Raw genomic sequence first — 27,442 nt, 5'->3', positions numbered from 1 at the left:
CTAAATTAATTATTTATATAACAAATATAAAAAGTAATATTATAAGTTACTTGTAGGTACTTCTTCTTCTCCAAAGATATGCTTTTATTATATGTGACTTTAATATTTTAGTGTATATATACTGTCTTGTGTTAGCCAGACGTCAAACATCCAATAAAGAGACAGTAGGTATTTATGCCTCTTAAAATATTCATAATACACACGGCGCAGCGACAGTTCCTTATCCACTTTTAGGTTTTTAAACGTGAGATATCATATGACTTATCTTCCTTATTAGGAAAGGGTGAATGGTGCACGTTTCCGACTTCAACGCTTACTTCACCTTTTCGTATATTCTCATTGGTTACGCTAACGTGGTCGCATGAAGTTCTTAGGCGTACCTCGACCTCGAGACCTGTAAAAACTATGAGCAGTTGGAAAGTGCACTTATATTACGACTTTGTAAGCAATTGGAATGACAGCCCTGTATGTTTTGCCTTCTGCCCCTAAGCGGCACACCTTTCGCTAAACATTGAATCATTTGCATTTGTATCGGAAAACACGGCAGTATGTCAGCCAAGTTCGGTAAATCTATCCGATTACGGCTCACAGATCGTGCTCAGTGAATACTTATCGAAGGTGTTAAGAGGTGTCTTTTCGTGCTTAATGTTCTATTCAAGCGTCTTACTGGCCTTCTAGGGATCGGACTTGTCTTTGGGCTTTGCCTAATTTATGGACGACATTGGACTAGAAAATCTGACCGAGTAAAAATCAAACTAGCGCAGTGTTGGTTCTGTAACTAAATCACCTCTCCTAATACTTATGTAGTTATTTGTACAAACTAAGTTTTTTTTTCTTTACCTACTTAATAATAGCGAATACACTTTTCAATAACATGTATCACTGGACATGAATAGTGGCGCTATACACTAGTCAAAGACACACTTAGATGCCTAAGAATCATACAAGATTTTTTACTCTAGGACGGGTCTTAAACGGGTATCTAAAAAAGGTTCCTACAATATCTAAATCTTAAGGATCAAAATAATGACCAAGAGAGCAAGAACCAAAATAAAATAATACCGTACCAGCTGACCATACACGGCGGGCGAAGGCAGACGGATTATTGCCGCCCACACTTCCAAACACACAAATATTTTCAAAACCGAAATGTATTAAGTTGAGCAAAACATGTGTCGAAATTTAATTCTTATTACAACTCTGTTACGTCGAATTTGGTGTGAGCTGAGATGGATTTGGTGGCTTTTCGAATAGATATCGAATGCATATACACATACCTCGCAGACGTCTCAGTAACTTAACCCGAGAAGATGAAAATGTGGAGACTATAAAAATGCTATAACATTAAAGTAAACGTCAATTAAAAGTCTAACGCATTTCTTCATTGGAAAAGGAAGTCGCTTATGGGAAGAACATCGCCAATATGCTTTTTATGTTTATTTAAGAACGGTTCTCACCGGTCTTCTCGTTATCGGTTTTCATATTGACTTAGGGATTGATGTAATAGATAAAAATTACATGATGCCAAAGGCTGTGTTGACAATCGATAAGTATAACTTTAACTAAATATTACGAAAATAAAATATATCATAATTTTTGAAATTGTTTATTTTATAAACAAATAATTATTTTATAAACAATATCATAACATTGACTTGAAAGAGATTTTAAATAACATTTTAATAGCACATTTTGCGTCTACTTACATTTATCAGCTAATATCACAGACTTTTTTTAAAGACAACAATTATTACATCACCCATGTAGGTTTTGAATTCGTGACATTTATATTCTTAGAAATACTTTTCAGATTTATTTGACAGCGAGGTCTTCGACATATATAATTTATCCGCGCTCAAATAGGCACAGGAACTATGTATGTACAATATGTACATTTTATTCTGTACCTTCTTACAGTTCTTACATGACCAAAAGTTTATAATGAGTTTTCAAATATTATTGCTTTTTGCAGTAGAACTATGGTAGATTATACTCGTATAATATTTATGAGTGTGATTGGCTCAGTGATAAGCTACTTACATTAATGTCTCACAGCAAACTGAGAAACAAGTTTTATTACATTACGTTTTATAAATTAATTTACCAGTTAAATATGTTTGGAAACATGATCATTAACAAAATGGATTGTGTGCGAATTTCAGTGACATTAGTTTTGTCAATTGCACTTTCACAACTCTTCATTTTTATGTAAAAGTTAGATTCATTATGTATAAATACAAAACATCTATAAATACAAGTTTAGCATTATCAATTATTGTGTTGATTTTTTTCTAATTAATACGAGTTAAACAAAATAGTTATTGTAAAGAAAATATAAAAAATAATAATGTAAAAAAAAATAAAAAATTATATCGTAAAATCGGGTAACTTAAGCCCTTAAGTACAACTATGGTCCAGTTTTTAACGTTGATTCTTAACGAGCCTTTATGATGTGTACTCGATAGATTCATTTTGGAGCTTAGATACACTAATGCTCTCTCTACATAATTATATTATATTATACTCAACATAATTTGAAAAATACTTCTACATATTTTACTGGAACTTGAATTCGGGCCATAGTTGTAAGTTGTGGACTAAAGTTACCTGATTTTACGGTAATTAAAAAAAATAATATTAAAAGAATTGAAATTTAGAAACGCATCATCTCTATATCGATCTAAATTTTCCTCATAATAAAATAATATATTTTTAGAAAATAACAATTTGGGATGTACGTTAAAATCAAGCCATAAACAAAAAGAAAAGAAAAATATTTTAAAACTATGTCAGGCAACCAAAGATAAATTAGATAAACTAGCTTTCCACACAGGTGTAACACGTTGGCTATCTCGGACAGAACTTGAAATGCGGGAACAGGAAACAATGCAGAGACAGGAACCTGCAACAATGGAGGCCAAGTCGTAATTTGCTTTTATCTTCACGTAACGGGAAGCGACGTTTTCTTTAAAAAGTTAGCCCACGAAGATCATTAGATAAGACAGATATTGTTATTTTTTCTACTCCCGTACTTTTATTTGTCATTTAAAGGGTCGTGCACACACCTTTAAAACCCAACCTTATAGTTATCAAGACAAGTCTTTAGTCTATTCCCCAAAAAATAATTTGTGCATACACGCAGTATCTTTTTGACGATTTTACGATACTTCGTGTAATGACCACTTAAAAAATATTGAATGAAATACAGTGTTGCCAACCTCATTTAAATGTCATCTCTAGAGGGCGGAGTACCGGTGGCAAATTTCACACTAAATGTATGGAGTCGCCTAAGTATTCTTATGATTAAATAAATAACGAATAAATGATTAATTTTGCATAATAATTTTTAGGAACTTATAGAAAGTATCTTACGAGCATACAAATATAATGTAATATGTTGTTAATATCTATAATACATAATAATATGTTTTCTTATCAAAACATTATCATTAGGTACTAAATACTAGACTAAGAAGTTATACCTGCCAAACGATACATTATTTTCAAGACCATTCAATTACAATTGAGGACTGGAATTATGTGTTCGAGGTCCTCCTCACAATCTACACTTAAGTGCGTATCCATGTTATAAAATGACTGGACTATGGCCACATGTTCCTGGTTTTTCGGAGTGAATCGGTTTCTTAATTTATTGAAGATCCATTTATGAGTGGAAAACGATCGCTCTACATCTACCGATGTCATGGTTGCATGTTTAAGGACTTGTTTATAATTTTGCATTGTAATCGTATTCCTTAATTCGTCAGCATCTGGGTTTCTATCTAGAACCAATTCGAGTTTATTTCGCACGGTTTCACTTCCTTGGAGGCTTAAAATAGTCCTAACTAAATCTATTACCAGAAAACTTTCTTCTATCGGAATTTTAGTTCATAGTGTTAAGTACTTACTTCCAATTTACGAGTAGGTACCATACTAAGTACATTAGGTAAAGGAATAATTTTATTATTCAAGCCTAAAATAATAATTATAAAAACGACTCCATACCTTTTGTGTGAAATTTGCCACCGGTACTCCGCCCTCTAGTCATCTCTGACAAATAAGTGAACCATAGACTTTTTTTTATTTTATTCATTCATTCTTTTCCCGCCCGTACCCTCCATTTTTGCTACTTCTTGATTTAAAAATATTTGTTATATTTACAATTTTATTTCAAAGTAAGTGCTTGGTCGTAGAAAAAGTATTGTATGCAACGTTGTTTAACTGAGTCAAAAAATACTCGAGGCGTCTTTATTAACAATTTTCGCCTCAAATTTTTACTCACGCCACTCGCCTTTTTTGACCTCTCTTAAACAACGGTTGCATAAAATACTATTAATGACTGGTGTATTTCTTCACATTTTTTCAAGTTACAGACTTAATGAATAATGTTACAAACGTTTTAAGACAAAATAGATAAGTTTAATGTAAGTTAATATGTATTAGTAAGGTAATTATGGTTGTCCTTCGGCCTTCACATTGGGGCCTGTTTACACATTGATTAGAGTTATAAAGTTGTAAAACACTAATCAATGTGTGAACCGGCCCCAATGTGAAGGATGCCACACTTCCCCTTCTGACCTTACATACTACCATTCAAATATTTTTTTTACTGCAGATATGTAGTATATTTTAGTTACAGACGATATTGATATTTACTCACCTAGTAGGATCATATCGTGTGTCGAAACCCGGCACGTTGACTACGTTCCACTCATCCTTAACCAAGCTGTAGCCGAAGGAGACTTGATCCTTCAACTTATCTGTGTCCAAGAGTTTCATTTGCTCCAAATGTGAGTGAAACTCTGGTACCACCGTTAGATTTATTTTCATTATGTTTTCTGTGGACAAAGGGGAGGCAATTACGATTTGTTAAGTTCTTCCGATCTCGACTTTTTTTATGTAGTTTGCCCTGTTTCTCTTAGACATTGCCTGAATCGCGCTATCTATATTTTTGTGGAGTAATCGACATTATTCATAAACGCGCTACAAACCTCAATTAACTAATAATCGTTTATCTTTATCTGTTATTTCGACTTGTGTATTTGTAAGAACGGGATAAAACATAATTTTACTAAATCAGGCCCGTAAAGTTTTATGAATAAGGGGGTATGTATTTATTTTCTAGTAAAATATATAAATATAACTTAAGTACGAAAGCAGTGCATTGATATTATTTTGGATCTAAATATCTGATCAAATTTCTAAAAAGACGTGACAATAGAATGGAAATAAAAATTGTTTCACAAATCTTTTTTTTTTTCGGAAATAAAGGCACAAACATTATGGAAACTTTATCATGTTGGCCACAATTAGGAACTAACTAACTAATTCAAATTCTACGGAAGTCCCAAATTGCTCTGCGTCTACAAATTCTAGAATCGGCCACGGCAAGTTTCAAATTTTACACCAAATGTTTGTTAGCTTGACAACAGAGTTGGAATTTAAATTTAATTTTGACTGTAGCTTATTTAGTGAACTGCATAAATAAACTCTGGATACGAAAAAAAAATAGCGGGAAATAAAGCAACGCTCATATGATATTTCGGGGATCTCGGAAACGGCTCTAACGAATTTCGATGAAACTTGCTATATGGAGGTTTTCGGGGGTGAAAAATCTAGCTAGCTAGTTAGGTCTTATCTCTGGGAAAATGCGCAATTTTGAGATATAATATGTTTTTCGAGAAAAGCTCGGTCTCCCAGATATTAAGCCTTAATACCTTACCTATAAGATATCCAAGGGATACGTCGTCAGGAAACCGAACGTTATCACAAAAACTGATGAACCGCCCACCACTGGAAAGAAAGTTACTTGTTAAACATTTACCTCAAATAGCTGTGTGATATTTACCCTTCACGAAAAAAGGATTTAGCTCTATACTATTATTAACCAAGTCATGAGAAACGAAGGTAGGTATGTCAAAATACATAAATAATAATAAGTTTTGTATCAAGGTTCCGTATGTTGACAGCACTTATGTTTTAAACTCAGAGTCAATTAAAAGATAAAATATAGTTTCAACATTTGTACTAATCTGTACACAAGTTTGAATCAGGTCAATTGCGACATAATATAAAAATAATATACCTAATATGAAATATAAATTGCAAGTCAAGCCGTACTTGGTTACAGTAAATCATAAACATGGAGCTGTTATTGAATTGCAATGCAACTGGTGGTCAGAAACTAACAACCTTGGCACTAATTCTGACGATTAATTATTTACATCAGCTTAGCATTTAATGCTTATTAAAAACTGACATCATATCAATTGTCTGCTTTGTTGTATTATAGCCAATAGCCAAAGTAAAGGCCCTTGTGCACGTTCAAGCGTACTACACGACAGAGATGAAAGTAATCGTGTGAAGTCCTTGCTACACGCTTGCTTGGCTTGGATGTCCGGCAGTTGTTGTACGACCACTTCAGTGTCCGAGAACACTAGAGTATCACAAAAGAGTATCGACTAACAATAGGCCTTTATTTTAATTATCGGCCAGAAAACGATAACTTAATGTAGCGTAAGCGTAAAATATAAACTCGGTGATGCATTTATAAGTACCTACATAGGTATGTATTTGATTATTTAAGAGCCAACAGGAGTGGTCATTTCTCCATACAAACGTACTCGACTGTTTCCTCCGTGGGTTTTGATGCTAGAGCAATGATTTTTTTCAACACAGATTAATATTGTCAATATCTGTGTCGGACCGTTTTGCTTTTTTTGATATTTTTGTTTTTTAAGGCACTAGAGCCCTTCAAAAATGGCCATAATGGCCTCATTGACTATGCCGCAATGAGAGGCGTAGTATTCAAAAAAGCATAACGGTCCGACACAGATAATTTTATAATCATTTAGATTTCCAGGTTACGATTGGTTAAGTTTTGGAGGAGGAAACAGTCGAGTACGAAACCTCGATTTTTGAGATTTTTACGAGGGATTTTTCGCCTTGTCCTTATCGCACTGGTTTTAGGAGCCGCTTCCGTTAGCGAGACGGGTATATTTACCTAAAATATTTAAAACTCAGCTCCTGTTTCGTCTTAACGACTCTTGTTAGATACTGTCAGCCAGAACGTTTGCGAGAAAATACGAAGGAATACAATTATGCACTACATTTGAAATAGTTCGACTCACCTCGCAAAAGGTAACATTTTTAAAGCCAAACTTCGGCTCAAGCATACTCCAGCACCGCCCGTGCCGAACCAAAACGAATATTTTAACTGGAACAAATATATTTTTTATTAGTGTTACTATCAATCAGTAATTTACAATAGGTACCGTAAAATGGGGCTAATTGAGAACCATGGGGCTACTTCGGAAAAAAATTAAAAATTAAAATTAAAAAGTGTTGAACCCATATATTTTCCATCATGGCTGTGGTAGAACCGTGGATCTTCGCCTGACAATATTCAATCTAATGTAGTATTGGTTACAATAACAACGAGGAATTCAAATTCACACGCGTGCTTAAACAATTTTTGTGTGTATTGTTGGAAAATCAGAGCGATAACACGTCGTCCTACTTCTATTCAGATTTTGGTTCTTGTTAGGTTAAAGCTTTTTTAAATGTACCTACGTAATAGTATACATACTTGGGATTTTTTAAGTTATATGACATAATTTTAGGCCTTTATTTTGCAATGAATTTTTACGATTTTGTGAAGTGGGGCTATTAAGACGATTTTTGGGGTTAATTAGTTTCAAGTACCAAATACCCACCTTATTATAAACATCTCTTTGAAAGTAGGGTATCCATGCTTTATATTTAACGGGATAACGCTGCAAAATAAAGATAATACTACGTATCATAGATGCCCTAGGACAAAAATCTACCCTACATGTCATGTACTTAAAAGGCAATAGTTGCGTTTCAGGACTGTAACAAAAAGTTAAGTCTGCGAACAATAGGACTATTATTGGCACTACTATTCATGCCTGTTATTATTTAAGAACCATGTGGATTTACCAAATACACTTCAGTAACTTTTTTATCGATGGTTCCATGAAATATTTTGGAACACCTCTTTAAAAAATCAATACTTGTTCTGTGTTAACAATTCAAACATGTGTAGTACATAATATGATAGAGAAAGATGCGTTTTATCAATTAAAATTTGTTTTTGTCTATACTGAATACTGAATAAAATATATAAAAAATATATATTTTTAATATAAAATATGGAGTATAGCGTCTGGTTGACGTAACTGGTGACCGAAGAGCTGGCGGCTACCTAGCACAACCTATCAGCATTGCGATACAGCGAGAAAATGCCGCCAGCATCCTTGGTACAATGCCTCAGGGGGCTATTTTAGATTTAAGCTAGTTATTAATTTCGTTTAGTAGTACCACTGTATATATAGTGTATGTAAATAAATGATTCTAAATATGTATCTATTGATGTTTTACTCAAAAAATTGTATCGAATAGTCCCAGTTTACGGTACCTAAGAACAATGTTAAAAAACTAGTGTGTTAATTCTACAGTATATGTACTTCCTTATGGTACCTACCTGATGTACCTACCGTGCTAGTAAATGTAATTTACAAAAACTTTTGCATGTTGACTATATCTAATGAATCTATATCGACTGAATACTGACTGTAAAACTGTATTAAGACCTAATTGTAAAGTATTCTGGCAAATAGACATTTCTATTCTAGTCTATTCTATGCTGAAAGTATACAAGCAAGCTACAAATATGTATTTGGATATGGTCAGTACAATACGGGTAAGTGTGGCATCAGCCCAGTATAATCATCAGATTATACTGGGGCTTATTGACACATTGATTAATGTTAATTGCAAATTCGTACATTCCTAATGTACATTCGTATATTTATACCTCGCAGCCGTACGTATTCGTATTGAATTAGGTACCTGTATGGCTTCCACCAGTTTGGCACTGACATAAACGCTATCGAGAACGTAACTTACTTTCTATGCATCTCGCTTGTACTCGCATATTAGTGCGAGCGAGATGTATAGGAAGTAAATTACGTAGACGGTAACATATATGTTTTGACATTGTTTTGACACTCATGGTACGGGTACTATTTAATCTGCGAATTGATTTGGTTACAATAGGAATAACAGTATAATAATTGAAAACAGTATGCAATTTTAGAATAGCATGCTAACTTTTGAATATTCAACCTTAGTTTTTTTGCTCCTTTTGGACTTATGGTAGATCAGCACTGGCCTGTAGACCGAGGTCCGGCCGAGGTACCACTCCTTTTTGTAATCGTATCTTTGGAGGACTTCGACTAGGCGTGGTACGTTCACGTAGTTGTCATCATCAAAGTGGCAGAACCATCTGGAACAAAAATATTTGTTACGGCAAAGGAAAAAATTGGGAATAGGGTGACGGCACCAGTAATGGACACGGCACCAATTATGGACATTTTTTACGTTGATCGAATTTATTAAGCAACTGTCCCAACATTTTTCAACTGGAAACACTAAAGCATAACCAATAGCCGTTTGAGCTGTAATTTTGACACACGGCACCAAAATCGGTCATTTTGTTCTAAGATGACTGCGAAGTGAAATCTCGTTGCGCGCGGTGGTCATATAAATCCGTTTTTCTTGTTGAAATCGTTAAGGAGTTGAGTACATATTTGTGCATGGTGTTATCTTGTGTTATATTGTAATGAGATTTGATGTTATTTTTACTCAATAATACTATATTGCAAGTAAATTGAGCTAAGTTGAATATGTCCAATCACAGCAATAAGTTTTTTGTGGGGTTTGTTCATTACTGGATTCGATATTTTATGAAATTCAGTAATGGACAAGTGTCCATGCTTAAGTTTTTTATTACTTTTTTAGTTTATTGTATTACATTATTTAATTTGTTGCACTAAACATTTGAGTTGAGTTGATTTTGTGATTGCTCTTTATTTTTCAATAATGGACGATGTCCATAACTGGGTATTTTTAGTTGTCCATAATTGGGCTCTTTGTTTTGTCTTAGATGGCACCAAAGAAAAATTACACCCCCGAACAAATGGGGAGAGTATTGGATGCTGTAAGGATGGGAGAAAAGATAAGCACAGCACAGCTGCCCTCCGGTTTGGGGTTCCTCGAATAACCTTGCACAATAAGGTGACAGGCAAAAGTCCTGCAGTTTGTGCTATGGGGCCTCAAACTCCTCACGGCAGAGGAAAAGGAAATTCTGGTAAAATGGTTGCAATGAGAAAAAGTAAACTTTTTTGATCGTTTTCTTTATATTTTATATTGTGCTTCATGATGATTGTATTGCTAAGATTCAAATTTTTTACCTGATAGATCTCAGTTGATTATTATGTTACCAATTCTAAGCTCCAGCTGCTGGCCAAGAGGTAAAGCCTCAATTAATGTTTAATAAATGACTGAAAACCAGAGGGTTGATTGAAAGTCTGATAGTATAACTTGGAAATCTAAGGCTGTTCATGTTGAAAGTTCAAATAGCGTTAGTAAAAGTTGATTTGTGACATCATTTGTTTCATTTATGTGTTCAATACAAAAGTGTCCATTAATGGATGTTCATAATTGGGTGCATGTCCATGACTGGGTGTCCATTACTGAATTTTTGATGTCCATCAATGGTGATTTCGTAAATTTCAATTTATATATTTTTTATTAATTATATATTAAACATACAGGATTTTTGGTTTTGTTTAAATGTTCCTCATGTATTTGAGTACCGAAAAAAAAATCACCATTTTTGTATCGTCAAAAAACATCCCATTTTTAAACGAAATTCTAATTTAGTGCGCTTAACATGTCCATGATTGGTGCCGTCACCCTAGTTTTGTACGGTCGAGTACTTTCACAAACATATTTACAAGGCAATCTTACAAATTTTTTTTTCCCGTTCTTAATATTTTCAGTGTCTGAGGCGTATAAATAATATTTGTGGAACGTTGGCTTGTAAATATGTTCCTAAACTCGACTGTACATTATATTCAGTACAAAATTTACCATTTTTCATTGTTTTACCAAGTATTGTTTGGTTTTGTTATGGTGTTTGTTTATGTAAGAACGCAATATTACATTGGCCATATTTGTTCGTTGAAACCAAAATACATATAAATATTGTATACTTCATTCAAGATTAACCGAGCGTAATTTTTTGTATGATTTATTTATTTAATCTTCATTGCACATAAGAAAATAAAATCGTAAAAAAGGTTGACTTATTATGATAATTGTAATGAACCATTCAGTATACATAAGTATAAAACTTTGCTCACCGCGTCACAGTTCAATAAAAACGAAATAACTTAACAATTTCTGAAGAAAGTGTATCTTTAAATACTTTTAAGTTATTTCGATTTTACTGAACTGTGACGCGGTGGGAAAAGCTATGTAAAGGCAATGTTTTATACTTTTACGGTATGTAACTTTAACAACCAGGTTAATCCACTCTAAGACAAATAGAAGACCTGTCGGCTTACTTGATTCTATAGGTTTAAGTATATGGCGCCCATATCAATTTACTAACACTAAAAAATAACACAAAGTCTCACAAGAATTAAATGTCATTAAAACATCAAGTACTTAATTGTGATTACGATATAAAAGGCTATGGGGATCTGGGATACAATTCTGCTAACATTGCATGGTGACTTTAGGTTCTACAGTTTAGAATGTCATAAGTGACGTAAGTTTGCCATTAAGATGAGCGTTTTTTGTGAAAGCGTGGTGGAATTGCGTCCAGCGTCGTGTAATTAGTGCGGTATAATTTAGTGGCATTACGCCGACGCAAATAACAGGAGCTGCGCTGGCGCAGCCCGCAGTACTCAGGTTAACAGTAAGGTATTCGTAATAACTTAAAAAAAAAACATAAAATCCATTTGACGTTTAGCAAGAAGGATCGCTCGAGATAAAAGATTAGTAAGATCTGTGCAGATAAGAAAATAATCGTGCAATGCAAGGGAATCAAAAAAATCTATGACTCTTCTCTTTGCGCACATACTCTACTTAATGGGTACTAGTGTATAAGTTCATCGTTTCAACAAACAAACTTTTTTTATATTATGACTTATCTTCTATTTGCGCTTATAATGTATTTGTGTATTTTGTTTATTTGTAGAAAACGAAATTAAAATCACTTTCTATGCAGTATATAAATAATTACAGTGTTATTTGTGCTTGTAATAAGTAAAACTTATATAGTACTTATATAAAGTACCTAATAAGAAGGAAATATTAAGAAGGAAGCTTAATAAACAATTTTATTATAATTATTGAAGTGTTATATTTATTTTTTACATAAAGGCATAGAATGAGCTCAAACTGCGAAGGAATAATATTTTAAAACTGTTAAATTCTGTGCACTGTTACGATGTGAGACCACATGATTGCAAGGCGTACGACACACGGCTCTGAGGGCCCACCGCGAACCACGTTCGACGTGTTGCCTCTCAGTCGAACTAGTAAATTCGTACGTAAGTGTGACAGGAAGGCAACACTTTGAACGTGGTTCGCGGTAGGCCTCCTGCCGCTATCTTTATAATCACGATCAGGTTTCTTCTACATTGGTTACATTGTTAATACACAATCTTTCTAAATCACAGCATGGAAAAGGAAACCTTGCTCCTTACTAATAGGGTTGATATTCCATAATAAGAAAAATTGAGATACGAGGTTGAAAAAATAATCTGTTTCGATCGAACTGGATGCAATGTTTAACCGATGAAGCATAAACGGCGAGACAGATGTTTAACGAAAGGAGACACATTATTAAAGATCGTTAATTTTATTTCGTTCTGTCAATTTAATACGAAAAGTGAAATTTGTGTAAAGTCAGTGTCATAAAACGTACTTTACACACTAGGTAGGTACCTATTTCATTCACCCGTTTGTTCCAGGAAATATTATTTTCGTCCTGTAACTAAATTACCAACGGATTTTTAAAATGGAGGATGTTCTCAATAATTATTAAAAAAATCCGAATTGTGAAAGCGCTGGTGGCCTAGGGGTAAGAGCGTGTGACTTTCAACCCGGAGGTCGTCGGTTCACACCCCGGCTCGCACCAATGAGTTTTTCGGAACTTATGTACGAAATATCATTTGATATTTACCAGTCGTCGGTGAAGGAAAACATCGTTAAGGAAACCGGACTAATCCCAATAAGACCTAGTCTCCCCTCTGGGTTGGAAGGTCAGATGGCAGTCGCTTTCGTAAAAACTGGATCCTACGTCAATTCTTGGGTTTAGTTGTCAAGCGGACCTCAGGCTCCCGTGAGCCGTGGCAAAATACCGGGATAACGCGAGGAAGAAGAATTCAGAATTGTGAAAAGATTTGTTTAATTTTAAAGTCATAAGTATAACCGTATATAGTATTAAAGGTCATCTGCTTCCAGAAATATATACAGCCTTTGATTTGTAAATCAATGTATTCTGCTTTTCCAATTAATTAAACTTATATTATTTTAACAAAGAACCAGCCGTTACATCTCGATCATCTTGCCTCTCTAGAATACCCGCCTGTTATTTTTTTACTAAAAATCAATTCTTACCTACATTTTATTTGTTTTATTTTTAAAGATCGCCAGTGTTGCTAACAATAGGTACACACCCGTGTAGGTTTTAACTGGGTATAATACCTACTAGTCTTGCTTACGTAGCATTCCTATACGGTATCTACGCATGAATATTGAATCTAAGCGAAACTCCACTGAAAGTCAAAGCGGAGGCCGTTAATGCCGTGCCGGGGAGATTAGGTGTCGGACAAGCGATCCTACGGGCAGGCAAGGTGTTTAAGTGGCCGAACACGGAGCTAAAAGGCGAGGAACAGAGGGGCTATCGCGAAAACCGAAATTCGCAAATTGCGAGTATCTTTCTATTTTACTCCAATGAAGGCGTAATTAGAGTGACAGAGAAAAATGGGTTATCCGCAGATGGTCTAGAACGCAAAATGACTAGTGTGTTGTTTTGCCTAAATCGCAATTAGTCTACATCGCAAACGGTCTAGAACGCAAAATGCCCGAATTATTTTTTCCGTTTTATCTTAACTTATGGCGATGTCGACGGAGCCCCACTTCCGAGGGGCTTCTATTCTTTGCTAACGAACCTAACCTACCTATGTGAAATGTGGTGATATAAAAAGTGGGCATTTTGCGTTCTAGACCGTTTGCGATGTAGACTAATTGCGATTTAGGCAAAACAACACACTAGTCATTTTGCGTTCTAGACCATCTGCGGATAACCCAGAAAAATGCCCGCAATTTGCGAACTTCGATTTTCGCGATTATAGTTATAGCCCAGAGGGCCTGCCGCAAACCACGTTCGACGTGTTGCCTCTTACTTACGTACGAATGTACAAATGCGGCAGAGAGGAAACATATCGTACGTGGATCACGGTAGGCCCTCAGAAATAATTGATTGACAGATGGTGTAATACTATACGAGCATTAAATGAGGTTAGAACAATATGTTATTATGAATAGTTTGAAAGGTATATTATTCCTCCGCGAGTAAGAGTTATATGGCGTTATATTTATAAACGCCTGTCAAGTCTAACAAGCTCTTTATAATTGCTTGTTCTTATCAGTCATTTTGACTTATAAATTTGTAAGAAAGGGATAAACCAGGTAGGTAATTTAGGAGCATTCCATGAAATTGTCTACCATTTGTCCCGTACAAACGCGATTTTCTGAAGATTTGCAGGTACAAGGGTTTCCTTTTCTATGACAAATTTCTACACAAAATTATGCGCAGAAAAATAATTGGCTACTTTAAATGCAGAAAAAAAAGTCGCAACACAGGAAATAAAATCCGTTTGTACGGGACAGCCCGTGGAATGCTCCTTTAACTAAATCAGACCCGGACACACTAGCTATAGTTCGTTTTTTTTAGCATTAGAAAGAACTCCGCAGAAGCAAGCGAGCAGTTTTTATCAGGCTCGTTAATTATTAATAATTATTGAATTATCTAATGTAGCATGGTCAATACATAAAAAATAATTCAAATTGTTACCGCTAAAAATGCCAGATTTAGAACCACAAGCGAACTTCTGCGAAGTTCTTTCTAATGCTAAAAAATACGGACTATAATTCAGGCCAGTAACGCGTCTATGTATAAAATTAAAAATAAGTACCTATATTTAAATAAAAAACTTAATAAGAAAAAATCTAAGAGAAAAAACATCTGCCTTCAAGTAAACCCGTACAACCATCTAGATATTCCAGATATATTTAACTCGTTGTTCAGGGCCCATAATCCTATTACACCATCCACCTGGGTCCAATAAAAGATCGTTCGGCGCCAACTAGCGGCCGTTTTTAAGAGGCAAGTGGATACCGCTTTTCATATAAACGTAGTCCCTATTTTCCTCTCCGATTATTCACTATTAACATGCAAAATAAATCTTTTTTTTTAATCAAACAGATGTATATTAACCATTGCTTTGCCCCTTTATTAGACTTTTATCGATTTTTAATTATTATTAGAAAATAAATAGGTACGAACATAATTATTTTTACTCTTGACTAAATTGCAATAAAATCTAGCGAAGGAGCATAGTTAATTAACATCAAATTGTGCTTTTTATTGTAAAAATCCAGAGAGGAATTTGGGGACTACGTTTGTATGGGGAAGCGGTCGTCACTTCTTAAATCCTGCCGCGGTCCGCACGAGAGCAAATAGCACCGGGATTTCTTAAAACTTCCTAAAATGCCATTATAGGTTTACTGGGGTTTATCAGGACTTAAATTTGATAGTTAGGGTTACACGGTAGCTTTTGATGGCTTACCCAATTTTATAGCTTTGGGGATATTACACACTTAAAATAATTAATGTGTATGCGGTTTACTTTGTCATTTCCATATATGTACTTAAAACAGTTTATAAAGTTTACTATTCCGCTTACCCAATAGTCACTTTAATTTGAAATCGAAGCAAAAAGAGGATTGTTTAACGAATTCTTGCTCCCAAACTATTAAACCGATCTGATCGTGGTTATTAACTATAAAATTACAGTTCTGTCTGTCGAAATGGTGGTACTATATTTAGGAATGTCTGGTGAAAAATATGTCATTATTTTCATAATTAATTCGTAAAAAATAATTTAATTCTGCCCTAATGCGTCGTAATATTCCACGATTGGTTGCGTATGTATTTACTCGTACATCCGTGTGGTATGTTTGTCTATAGATAGGTATTCGAGATGATGAGTCGTCTGCAGAAAGGAAACAAAATACTGTTTCAAAATACTGAAAATAAAAAGAAATTTAAACGAGTCGCTATCGTCTCTAAATTGTAATCTATATAACCACTGAGTGCATCGCTATAATATGAACTAAAACCCCAGTTTGTGACTTTTATGGGAAAACAAACCCAATAAAAATACCCATCGCCGCTGTGTCAACGCGTGAAAATTATTGTGAGCCCAAAATAATATTGGACTTGCTCTCCAAAAACCATTAACGTTTGTTGTGTGTTTGAACACCGAGGTTCGGGATCAGACCGCGGATTAATGTTTGAACCAGCATAGGCTTTTTGCCTATTTTCTTGAAAGGTGGTCCCTAAACAAATTTTGGGGACACCGATGGTGTAATAAGATGTCCATTAAGATCCTTTGATATTCTAGTCGACTCGGCAGATGCGAGAGTGATTTAAATATTCTTGATTATACGACGGATGATGAAAATATTTGAGCACAAAAAATATTTTTTCCTTGATTTCGCACACAAACGCATTTTAAATTCTTGGTTTGATTTACGTTAAATGTATTTAAGACTTCAAAATTACAGAACTTAGTAAAAGATTTTGTTTAATGCATATAATAAACTTAAAACTTTACTAACTTTAAAAACTTTAAGTGCTAATTTTTATTCTCATTTCTTTAATGAACATAAACATTTTGCTGTCGATAACCTAATGCGGGGTCTGTGCATACGAAGGCGAAGACTCATCAAACGATCATTATACCTCACAAACAAAACGGAAACCCAATATTTACCCGCACAGCTTCTAAAAACAGAAGTTAAGAGCGTCTTGTTTTTAATAAAAACAAAAACGATCTCCACGGGTATGTGTACGCAGTGCAAACCACCATAATATTTAAGTAATCTAGCCCAAGTTTGTTGAGATAACGAGAAATTATGTCAAAATTCATTGGAACAATAGTACCTAACTTATGTAGAAATTCAATTTGTTTGCGAATGAGATCGGTGGGGAGTGTAATTTGCTCTAACCGGGTTTTATTGGTGCATTCAATTTTACACCATCCGTATAGCTTCATAGTATTAACGGCTGTTCTGGCTAAGATCAATAGAAGCAATGACATACGCACTTTGCAATTTTATCGAAAGGTGTGTCACATTATTGATATTTACAGAAAAATATATTTTATCTTTTAGTTGCATGTATGCTGGACGTACGTTTACACCAGGTACGTTTCAAATAAGTTTTCAAAGAAACTTAAAAATATCGTTACCTATTCTATTACCGTTGGTTTAAAACTCTTTGTTTCACACTAGAACAATAAAAAATCATGAAGTATAACAGTGTTTTTCTGATTAATCCCACGACAGGCCCCGCCTATTTTTAAATAACCCTCAATTTCCGTTTGATCCAGATTGACGTACACGCAACTTTATTTATAAGCTTGTATAACTAATTGCAGGCATTGGTATAATTATACAGATTAATAGTGTTAGTATGTGAGATTCAGCTTTGATTGCATTATAATTGCCCGGTTGTATTGGATGAGTGATGTGCCGTATTGATGTCTGGTCTCATCGGTGTTGACGTCAGAGTCATTAAATAATTTACTGAATTGTTGTTTTTGCGTGTATGACAATTGTCGATGTTAATACTTTCATCATTATCATCAGCCCGTTAATATTTTGGTGCACCAAAATTTTGTTTTTTTTTTATTTTTTTTATTATTTCTATAGTATCAAGTCGGAAATAAAATAATTGCTTAAGATTTATTCTTGTTGAGTCTTTGCATATTGCCTGTTGCGGAAGCGCATGCTTCTTTAACATCCTAACGTCCTGTGAAATAATAAAACCGGACAAGTGCGAGCCGGACTCGCCCACCGAGGGTTCCGTACTTTTTAGTATTTGTTGTTATAGCGGCAACAGAAATACATCATCTGTGGAAATTTCAACTGTCTATCACGGTTCGTGAGATACAGCCTGGTGACAGACGGACGGACGGATGGACGGACGGACAGCGGAGTCTTAGTAATAGGGTCCCGTTTTGGGTACGGAACCCTAAAAAGTGTCGCAAAGCAGAAATATTATTCTAGAATTTCATGATTATGGTTACTCACTTTTTTTTACTTTCTAAGTAGCGATCGTATTCGACTGCCATTTTGCAGCAAAGCGCATTTCTGGAGTGAGTTGGAGAGCATTTGGTGTTCACCATGTGTCCATCTGTCAACAAAATAATTTTCTTTAGCATATGATATTTAGATGTTCAGAGACATTGAGATATTGATCTATTTTTGAGGTATTGAATATTTAATTCAAACGTGGTCAGTATAATGAAATTAACAAATAGCCAAGAAAGAAATGATGTTTCAATGTTTAATACGTATTAATAAACACTATTAATGTGAATGCCGATCATAGCTAACTCTTAAAGGTTTTTGAGATAAAAACTTACTTGTTTGGATTTGATGAAATTGATAATCTCTGTCGGTGAAAAACCATGTCTGTAACAAAAATGACACGCAGTTAATAATATATATTTAGGAATTTATCACAATTCAAAATTACAGTTCGACCACGAAGTCCGAGGAAGTTTTCAAATGCTACTCCGCTTGCCCTCTAATATAATGTGACGAAGTTTAGTCAAAGGTCCCACCTAAGGTCGCTTACCATAAGGACGACATTTGCTTGTATCTTTATACGAATAACCTGTCAAGGCGTCCTTGTGGCAAGCGACAATGTAGGACTTTTTGCCGGCCGCGGACACATATAAGTACCTACTTGTCTATTATCTAAGCCTTCGCGCCAGAGGGCTTACCGAGTTACCGCCAACAATGCCAACATCGACAAACGTTATCTGAGGGTCTACCGCGAACCACGTTCGACGTGTTGCCTCACTGTCGCACTTGTAAATTCGTACGTAAGTGTGACAGGGAGGCAACACGTCGAACGTGGTTCGCAGTAAGCCCTCCTGTAGATCTTGCATATTCGAGCGATAGAGAGGCAAATTAGGAAATTTCGAATTTCGTATATCGCAGTTAGGGTCTCAGATAGGGACCGTAGCGTACATCTTGCTTCCTTATTCTAAGTAGATGTAAACGATTTTGATGTACAAATATTCCGTTAGGTTAGTACGGTTAATATCCAAAAAAAAGTTTAAGTACGAAAAAAAAAACAAATAACGCAAATTGTATGATTGCTTAGTAACAGAAGCGCATACAATTGGATTAATTACCTACCCAAATTGTCACGCTTTGAACTAATTAATGTAACAACGTAATTTATATTATGCCTAATTAATGTAAACAATTCTATGCCATTTAAAAGTAACTGAATCGCGAATAATGCACATTCATTATGGGTATTGTTTTAATATCTTGGAGAAAAATAAATCAAGCAAGAAATTTTCTTAACGCAATAAAATAATATAATTAGGTATGTATTATAAAATTGTCATAGATTGGCGAACCTAATAAAATCAGGATACAATTTTAGGCCTAAAAGTTCACCCTTTGTTTAAAACACTATTTATTGAACTAAATGGCAACTGTACGGGAGAAACAGATGTAGGAACCTAAATGTCCTAAATACAATTTGATTATCTTCCTTTCCTCATTCAATAATCATAATTACTTATAAGAAAATATGTAGTCCTTTCATAACTTCATAATTCCAATAGCTTAAAGCTCCTAATGTCCAGAAGATGACCATAACTTATACTGTTTAATATAATAATATGAGCTAAGTACCTACCGTTTCACATAATTTACCAGGGAGCGTATTCAGAAAAAAAAACTAAATATGATATAAATGAAGCGCGTCGATCTATAAGGATTGTTAACAGGGTGTTTTTACAACCTGTACGGCTACCATCGTTTGGCATTGACATAAACGCTATCGTGAACGTAATTTACTTTCTATATATCCCTTTCGCACTAATATGTCAGTACGAGCGAGATGCATAGAAAGTAAATTACGTTCACGATAGCGTTTATGTCAATGCCAAACTGATGTTAGCCGTACTGTATGAGCGTGAACGGCTGAACGCCCCATTCAGATAATGATCTTAAATTTTTATCAGTCATCATACAATACAATACTCTTTATTGCACACCTCAAATAGGCATTTATCTGAGTACGACCTCAAGTCTAAGCTGCAAATGATATCGCTACATTAGCATTTGGGGCGGAAGAGTTACCATATCTACAGTCGCCGTCAGATATATCGGAGCGGCCAAGCTGCTCACAAATATCTGAGCACGCCTCCATTGTCAAGGCGTTAGAGTGCTTGTTCAGATATTGTGAACACTTTGGCCGCTCCGATATATCTGATGGCGAGTGTACAATCTTCTTGCCGGCTGACAGAGCACGGCTTGGATCGACCTACTCTCCTTCAATAGATACGTGAGCCTAAAATACCTATTTCTTACTAAGTACATACATATATGAACACTTGAAACACTAGATTTATTATTTTGTTATTTAATATCTGTTTCAATAAATGCAATTACCTTAAGAAACACTTAAGGTTATTCAATTTATGAATTCAATTATTATGTATTCAGACCCGAATAGGTAGTACGAGTGAATATTTTATTCCTATAGGGTATATTGTTTGTCATTAGTCTGATATTTTTGTTTTAAAAGTATTCATGAGAAATATTATTCGCAAAGAAGATAAAAAATACAAGTTATGCAAAATGTAAGCGGATTGCGGCTTAAACTGGTGATTTATTGTGACACTGATAAGATTCACACATGTGGCACTCGTTTACGGAAAAATGACTTTAGATGGATATGCAAAACATAAAAATAGTCGTTTGTTTTGTCGTTTTTATTCATGAACTATTTAGTCATTGTTTTTTTTTGTTTTGGTAGGATATTTTAATTCGTTTTGCAAGGAGGCAAAGTTCAATCCCTTGTCGTTTAACGTCTTGTGGAGATATTTATACCCGAGCAAGTGAAATAAAATTCCAAAATTAGAATCTTGAGGGCTGCGAGGGTTCGTTTTTGCTACCGAGATTTTTCACGAAACGCTATAGACACAACATAAATTTTAATCATTAACTTACTTTGCAACTCTTTTGTAGAAAATGCATCTACAATGCATACTTATGAGTTTTTGAGAAATAAGGAGAGCCTTTAAAATGCTGAAAATAAACTAAGCTGGTGGTTTAAAGAGCATTTTCTGTGTTATCTTACTTGCTGTCGCCTTAAAACATAAACCGAACTTAAAATCGCTATACTCCTAAAAAGTAAATGAATTTTCTTCGAACTTTGCTTCAAATAATAACACTACAACATAGTAGGTACCTAAATGTGTACTACCAATCGTAACAAGTACCTATATACCTAACACCACTTCCAGTTTAAAAATTCATGACATGCGTTTAATTTAGTTCAGGGAATATTTTGCAGTCTTATATTTTATATACAATTTTCTCCAGTTTAACGACAGACAGACTCGAATCATTTATGATTCGGTGTCAGTGACGCTTTCAACTTAAAAATACTTTTCCTCAAAACGACAAGACAATCACAATGGCTTAGGAAGACTTTTCGTTTCGATTGCTTTGTGAACAAGTAATTAATTTTTAATGAGTTTTTACTTGAGATCTTTAAAGGAGAGTTTCTTTGTACTATTAATTTTGTTAGCTAATTACGCTAAGCACTGTTAAACGTTTAATTTTCTAAATGAAGGTTTTTTGCTTATAGTTAATAATAGAAAACAATGAAGGTACTTAAGTGTAATTTTTTGTCATGATACTCATGATATATTATAAAAAACAAAAGATTCCGTTGCTGATTACTTATATTTATAACAAAGTAAAACTAAATATCGCAACTAAAAAGTAAGTAAATGTAATTAAAAATCAAGTTCTATTAATCACAAATCGTTGCTAGAAGTCAACATTACACTCTTACAATTTATTGTTGGGTACCATTAGTCTATATTTAAAAACTTGTGCAAAGTATAAATGGCTGTCATTCGAAAATAGGTGTTTCTCCCTCCACATTAGGTCCTTATTAATTAACATGAGCTCATGAGTGTAAATGTTTTAACAAAATACCCTCCTCAGTAACACAACACGAGATAAGCATCAGTTCTCAGAACTTAGCTAAGGTGCGTGCTACAATTTCAAAATAACGCAGATAACCTAAAGAAACACGATAGCCGGAAACATTTCGACGTCCGTCGGCAAACAGCTAAGCGCTGTTGTCATTACCTGGGTGGGTGCGAGTTTTATGTTTATACCTACTATAGTTCGTTTTTTTTAGCATTAGAAAGAACTTGCAAGAAGTTAAGCGATCTTGACATGTCTTTTAATTGAAAAACGCTTTTTAAAAACCAAAAACTATTACTTATGAAAGCAGAAGAATATAAATGATCGTATTAGATTCATAAATGTCTTTTAATTGAAAAACACATTTTAAAAATAAGTTACGGCAAATATGTAACAATTATGATTCATAATTTTTACATATTTGCCGTAACTTATTTTTAAAATGTGTTTTTCAATTAAAAGACACATCAAGATTGTTTACCTTTTTTCTAATGCTAAAAAAAACGAGGCATAGTGCATTGCTGAGGAGACTCGATACTTGGTAACTATCATAGGTTAAACGTATACATATTATACATGTTGTCCCTTTTACGGTGATATGCAAAATTTTAGAAATGAATTCTGAATTTACATAGATAGTAAGTGTATTTCTAATAAAAATCAAATATTGTGGACTGTAAATACGTTTATATTATTTATATATAAATAAATCCATAATGTTTAAAACGATGTATGTATTCTCTCCTTATAACTTTACGTCAGACGGAATTATGATTTTGTATCTACCAAATATAAGTTAAAGAAAACAATTTGCCTCGTAGGTACCTAATGGTTTAGTTAATAATAGAAAATTAATTAATACTGCTGGTCCATCCATTTTTATTAATAAATTAGGTATGTAAATATTGTTTCTTCTACAATTGATAAATGAACACCTAACAGAAAATCCAATTACTGGGGCTTTAAATAATAAGAACTTGATTGAAAGCAACCCGACAACGGTACAGTTAGCAACATAACATAATGTAAAACAGTTTCTAAACAAGACCACGATTCGAAATACGATCGAGCTTTCGATACAAAAGGGCTAATGCAACATCACAATCGGGTCACGTGGCCGGCGCGCGCCTTGGCCACGCGCGGGCGCAGCGCCCGCACAATATATAATGCTGGTCCTTCGAGCCGGATTAACGGTCGATTATGCACGTTCCATGCAGGAAATGCAAGTTGAACGAGTGCACGACTGAATCCGGACCGTTCCCTATTGTTTGTTATATCCATGACCATTTTATAGACAATATTTCGCTACGGGAATTCCCAAATCACTTGCTATACTGAGAGTGATAAATGGAATCACCAAAAATATTTGCATAATAATGTTGTGTCGGTCCTGTCCCGTATGCTCGTGGAATAATAATGTGTTGGAAATTCAAACGTGTTTACTATAGGAACCTGGCTTTTCAGCTTGTTTAAGATTCATTGCGTATCCATGCTGATGCTGAGAGAAGAAAATTAAGTCGATGTTTTATAAGCAATTCCGAAGGTAATGGCAATATTGACCTTGTGAAGACTGCCTGCTGTGATCTTTCTAGTGCATTTATCACCCTAGTATTGAAAATTAACTCTGCGGGTTGTCTTTTTATTGCCATTATGTTATATTATCTACTATGAACTGAACGAAGGTGCTCATAAAGGTTTGTATAGTTTGCATAGTTTTGCCAAAAGCTATCAACTGCAAACATGTATTACTAACCTATTTTGTAATTTAAAATTTGTAACGTTTTAACATAGTTTTCTAGGGTTGTTTGGAAGACGGATTTTCTATGACGGATTCTATGTCTCTCTTAGGCCCACTTGCACCATTCCACTAACCCGGGGTGAACCGGTTAAACCTGGCGTTACCATGGTTACCAGTACAATTTGACATTAGGTTAACGGTTTAACTGATTAATCCCGGGTTAGCGGAAAGGTGCAAGTGGGCCTTAAGCGCCACTTGCACCATCCCACTGACCCGGGGTTAACTGGTTAAACCTGGGGTTACCATGGGGTACCAGAACAATTTGATACTACTGGGTTAGCGGTTCGATTAACCCCGGGTTAGTGAACGGTGCAAGTGGCCCTTATAAATTAAGTTAATCATTGTTTTTCACGTTTTAACAAACAACAAAACAAACAAGGAAATGTAAATAGTATATGTACCGAGTTGTTGATGTAAAAAGTATTATTTGCCTCACTCAGTAGGTACAGTCGCCATCAGATATAGGTGCAATGGTGTCATGGAGCACCTGGTTTTGTACCCTTGTGTACCCTTCAACGGCCAAGTCACACAACATTAACTATAATAATAAAGAAATCGCAGTAAGGAACCTTAGACTTGGCACGGCTTTGTCTAGATTTCATTACTTTTTAGAGATAAACAAGCAGCTCCATCGAGACTTGGCTAGTTTTTTACAGAATGTTTTTGGTGGGATCTCATCTCTTTTTGTAGGCAGTCCTTCTTTTCGGGTACTCATACCCATACTATGTATACACATATCATAACTAAACATATCTTCATTCATACTCACATCGTACATCGTAGTGTACCTTTACTTTACCTACTATTTGTAGGAACTGCAACAGTAACTTTGTAATATCATATATTTATATGGGATTACAAACTTACTTATGCAGTTCTTAGATCTTTAAAACGTGACTGATATTGCAATATTTTTAAGTTTTCCCTTTATGTGGCCATTAAACCCTAACTCTGTACCAAATTTCAGCTCTCTGAGTTTATGGGAAGTACTAGTTCTATTCTGATGATCATGAGTGAGTTTCATAAATGCGAAACTTTGCTTTCGCTTAACTTCGGAACTAAATGACCTACAGACTTGAAATTTTGGATTTTAAGTATGTGATTATAGCTTACTGGATGACCAAAATTTCTACGTTCTGGTCTTATCCAGAGGTTCTCAAATAGGGGCCTGAAAATGCGGCGAAATGGTTCCAGTAAAGGATGGTACGGCAGTGTTTGCTTCGCGCTCGACTTGGCGGGGGCACTGCCGTGCCCCCCGATTATTTGCCTCACTCAGTAGGTACAGTCGCCATCAGATATATCGGAGCGGCCAAGGTGCTCACAAATATCTGACCACGCCTCTATTGTCAGGGCGTTAGAGTGCGTGTTCAGATATTGTGAACACCTTGGCCGCTCCGATGTATCTGATGGCGACTGGAGATGCCTAAAAATTCTTCCCCTGCAAGTTCGGAACAGTCATTAAGATGCTGGCGGATGATAGCACTTGTAAAAATAAATATTGTTGACCACTAACAAGGTACGAGAAGGTACCTACTCACTTTATCTGATTTGAATAATCTTGTTGGTTAACTTGTTTTGACATCTTTATAAATCCTTTGCCGGTACAACTGACGTCTTAAACAAACAAGTTTGTCAGTTGGCCTGACGTTTATCTTAAAAACTTAACTAATTAAATGTGAAAATACAAAATGTTTAGGTACCTGGTTTTTTGCCAATTGAAACCATGTCTTCAATATTATTGGCAGTCTTGTGTTTTCATAATATTTTGTAGTTTTAACACTTATGAACAAATCATCCAATGTTATCTTATTTATCGGATCACTGTTATTAACACTAGATTTAGTCACTGAATCTACAGTCAGTTCTTGCACTTGCACTCGAGGTTGGTAGTTGACACCGCCCTGGTACACCAACAGGGTGCAGTACAAGAAAGCGACGATCGCGGCAACTTTAATCAGCTTTCGGCTCGCCATGCCCAAGCTGAATGACGCCAAAGCGCGCATGAGCTTGAAAAAGCTTCACCGTCTCGTCACTCATCTGTTGGACTTTGTTTACCGAAATGTTATTGATAAACAGCACGCAAGAAAGCTGTGGTGCTGAGTCAAAGAACGGTTACAAACTAATAAAAATGTAGCACAGGGCTTCGAACATGCCCGCGCCTCCGCGCAGCCGCCCCACCACGTGGTGCGAGCGAGAGATCGGATGTGCGGCGCCGCTCTGAACTACCTGCGCGCGCGCTGGCGACCTCTTGTTCCCATCTCTTTCCGTACCCTCCCATAGAAAACCAGTATCATTGTGACTTCGAAATCCACAAGTACTGAGGGCAGTCAGTAGTAATACTATCCTGGTTTGATTGAGGTATGAGCTAGTAAGTGATGGGATTAATAACCCTTGCACTGCCGGCAGCTACTCCCGTGTCAATGGCTGGAGTAATTGACGCCTATAGTATCGACAACTTGTAAAGATTTAAAGATGGTGATATATTATCTTCACAAAATATTTACTTCAATGCCAAAATACGTCAGAGTTGACAAGCAACATGACAACTTCGAGCATAGAAAACTAAATCAGTCAAATCAATAGGAATACAACCTCATGATAAGCGGGTTTCATTACATAGAGTTAGACCGTAAAAAGTCTGCAGCGATTTTGATAGCCCACGCAGTACAAGTGTTTCGTCAAACTTCTATGAAATGATGACGTATACATTAACACTTACACTGCGTGGGCTATCAAATCCGCTGCAGACTTATTGGTGCGACTCTAGTACCTATTTGTGGTAGTAAAGGTTGTTATAAAACTTCTAAATTTTAGTCATATGGATATCTAAAGTTTGGAAATCAAACAGTCTCCGAGAAAAACGCATTTAGCCGACTTACCAAACCAGAGTAATCCCACAAGCGCTTCGTGAACAAAGTTTTGTACAAAGCACTAAAATATAATAAAATAAAAAGGTCTTATCAAAGGGTTTCCACTAGATTCACTAGAAAATCGATTGTAGACTTAGAGGATATAATCAACGGAGACGCCATCGCCATGTCTAAAATTTTCGGTACAAAATAGTCTGCCGTTTTTTGCGGGGGAGGGGCACATCAAATGTATAGGTACGTCATGTCAGATAAACGTCAGTCCATACATATGGTTGACAAGAGGTTGACCATTGGCCGCCTATTTTCGACAGAGGGGAACGCCTGTTAATGGCGGCTCCATTGTTAATTACTCCGAGATTGTAGAGCACATATACACATAATAACATGTGTATGCTGTTAATAATTTCTAATCAAATAGAATGAACAGTGTAAAGGATGACTCACACTAGTCCAGGCCGGCCCCGGGCCGAGGCGTCCTGCATGTCATTTTCTATGACGGCTGATCAATGATGCTTTCCATAGAAAACGAAGCGCGGTCTAGCAAAGGTTATCCTTAAAGTCTTTG

General features: G+C 35.3%; 1 protein-coding gene across 2 annotated transcripts; it reads right to left on the bottom strand.

The window, feature by feature from the left end:
• Nucleotides 1-1,592: 1,592 nt before the first annotated feature.
• On the bottom strand, nucleotides 1,593-26,211 carry LOC134665048 (fringe glycosyltransferase). Of its 2 annotated transcripts, none has more exons than XM_063521837.1 (8): nucleotides 25,708-26,211; nucleotides 18,600-18,648; nucleotides 18,265-18,367; nucleotides 9,136-9,310; nucleotides 7,131-7,216; nucleotides 5,723-5,793; nucleotides 4,661-4,838; nucleotides 1,593-2,902 (listed from the first exon to the last, which is right to left on the bottom strand). In XM_063521837.1, exons 1-8 carry the CDS (start codon nucleotides 26,008-26,010, stop codon nucleotides 2,848-2,850), a joined length of 1,020 nt encoding a protein of 339 aa, XP_063377907.1. In that variant the 5' UTR covers nucleotides 26,011-26,211; the 3' UTR covers nucleotides 1,593-2,847. The 2 variants fall into 2 exon arrangements, with proteins under 2 accessions (XP_063377907.1, XP_063377908.1); XM_063521838.1 differs by having other exon boundaries at nucleotides 9,151-9,310; nucleotides 25,708-26,208.
• Between the last annotated feature and the right edge of the window lie 1,231 nt (nucleotides 26,212-27,442).

Source organism: Cydia fagiglandana, chromosome 6 (assembly GCF_963556715.1).
Source record: "Cydia fagiglandana chromosome 6, ilCydFagi1.1, whole genome shotgun sequence".
Lineage (NCBI taxonomy): Eukaryota > Metazoa > Arthropoda > Insecta > Lepidoptera > Tortricidae > Cydia > Cydia fagiglandana.
The sequence above is the reverse complement of the archived record's forward strand: the minus strand, read 5'-3'. Positions and strand labels throughout refer to the sequence as shown.

What these genes read in the sequence shown, in the direction of transcription:
- LOC134665048 (XM_063521837.1), bottom strand. Translation starts at nt 26,010, where the DNA reads ATGCGCGCTTTGGCGTCATTCAGCTTGGGCATGGCGAGCCGAAAGCTG. An exon ending in CTAAGGTTGAATATTCAAAA is followed by an intron (nt 7,217 to 9,135) that starts GTTAGCATGCTA and finishes TATTTGTTCCAG; the next exon opens with TTAAAATATTCGTTTTGGTT. An exon ending in ATCCCTTGGATATCTTATAG is followed by an intron (nt 4,839 to 5,722) that starts GTAAGGTATTAA and finishes CTTTGTCCACAG; the next exon opens with AAAACATAATGAAAATAAAT.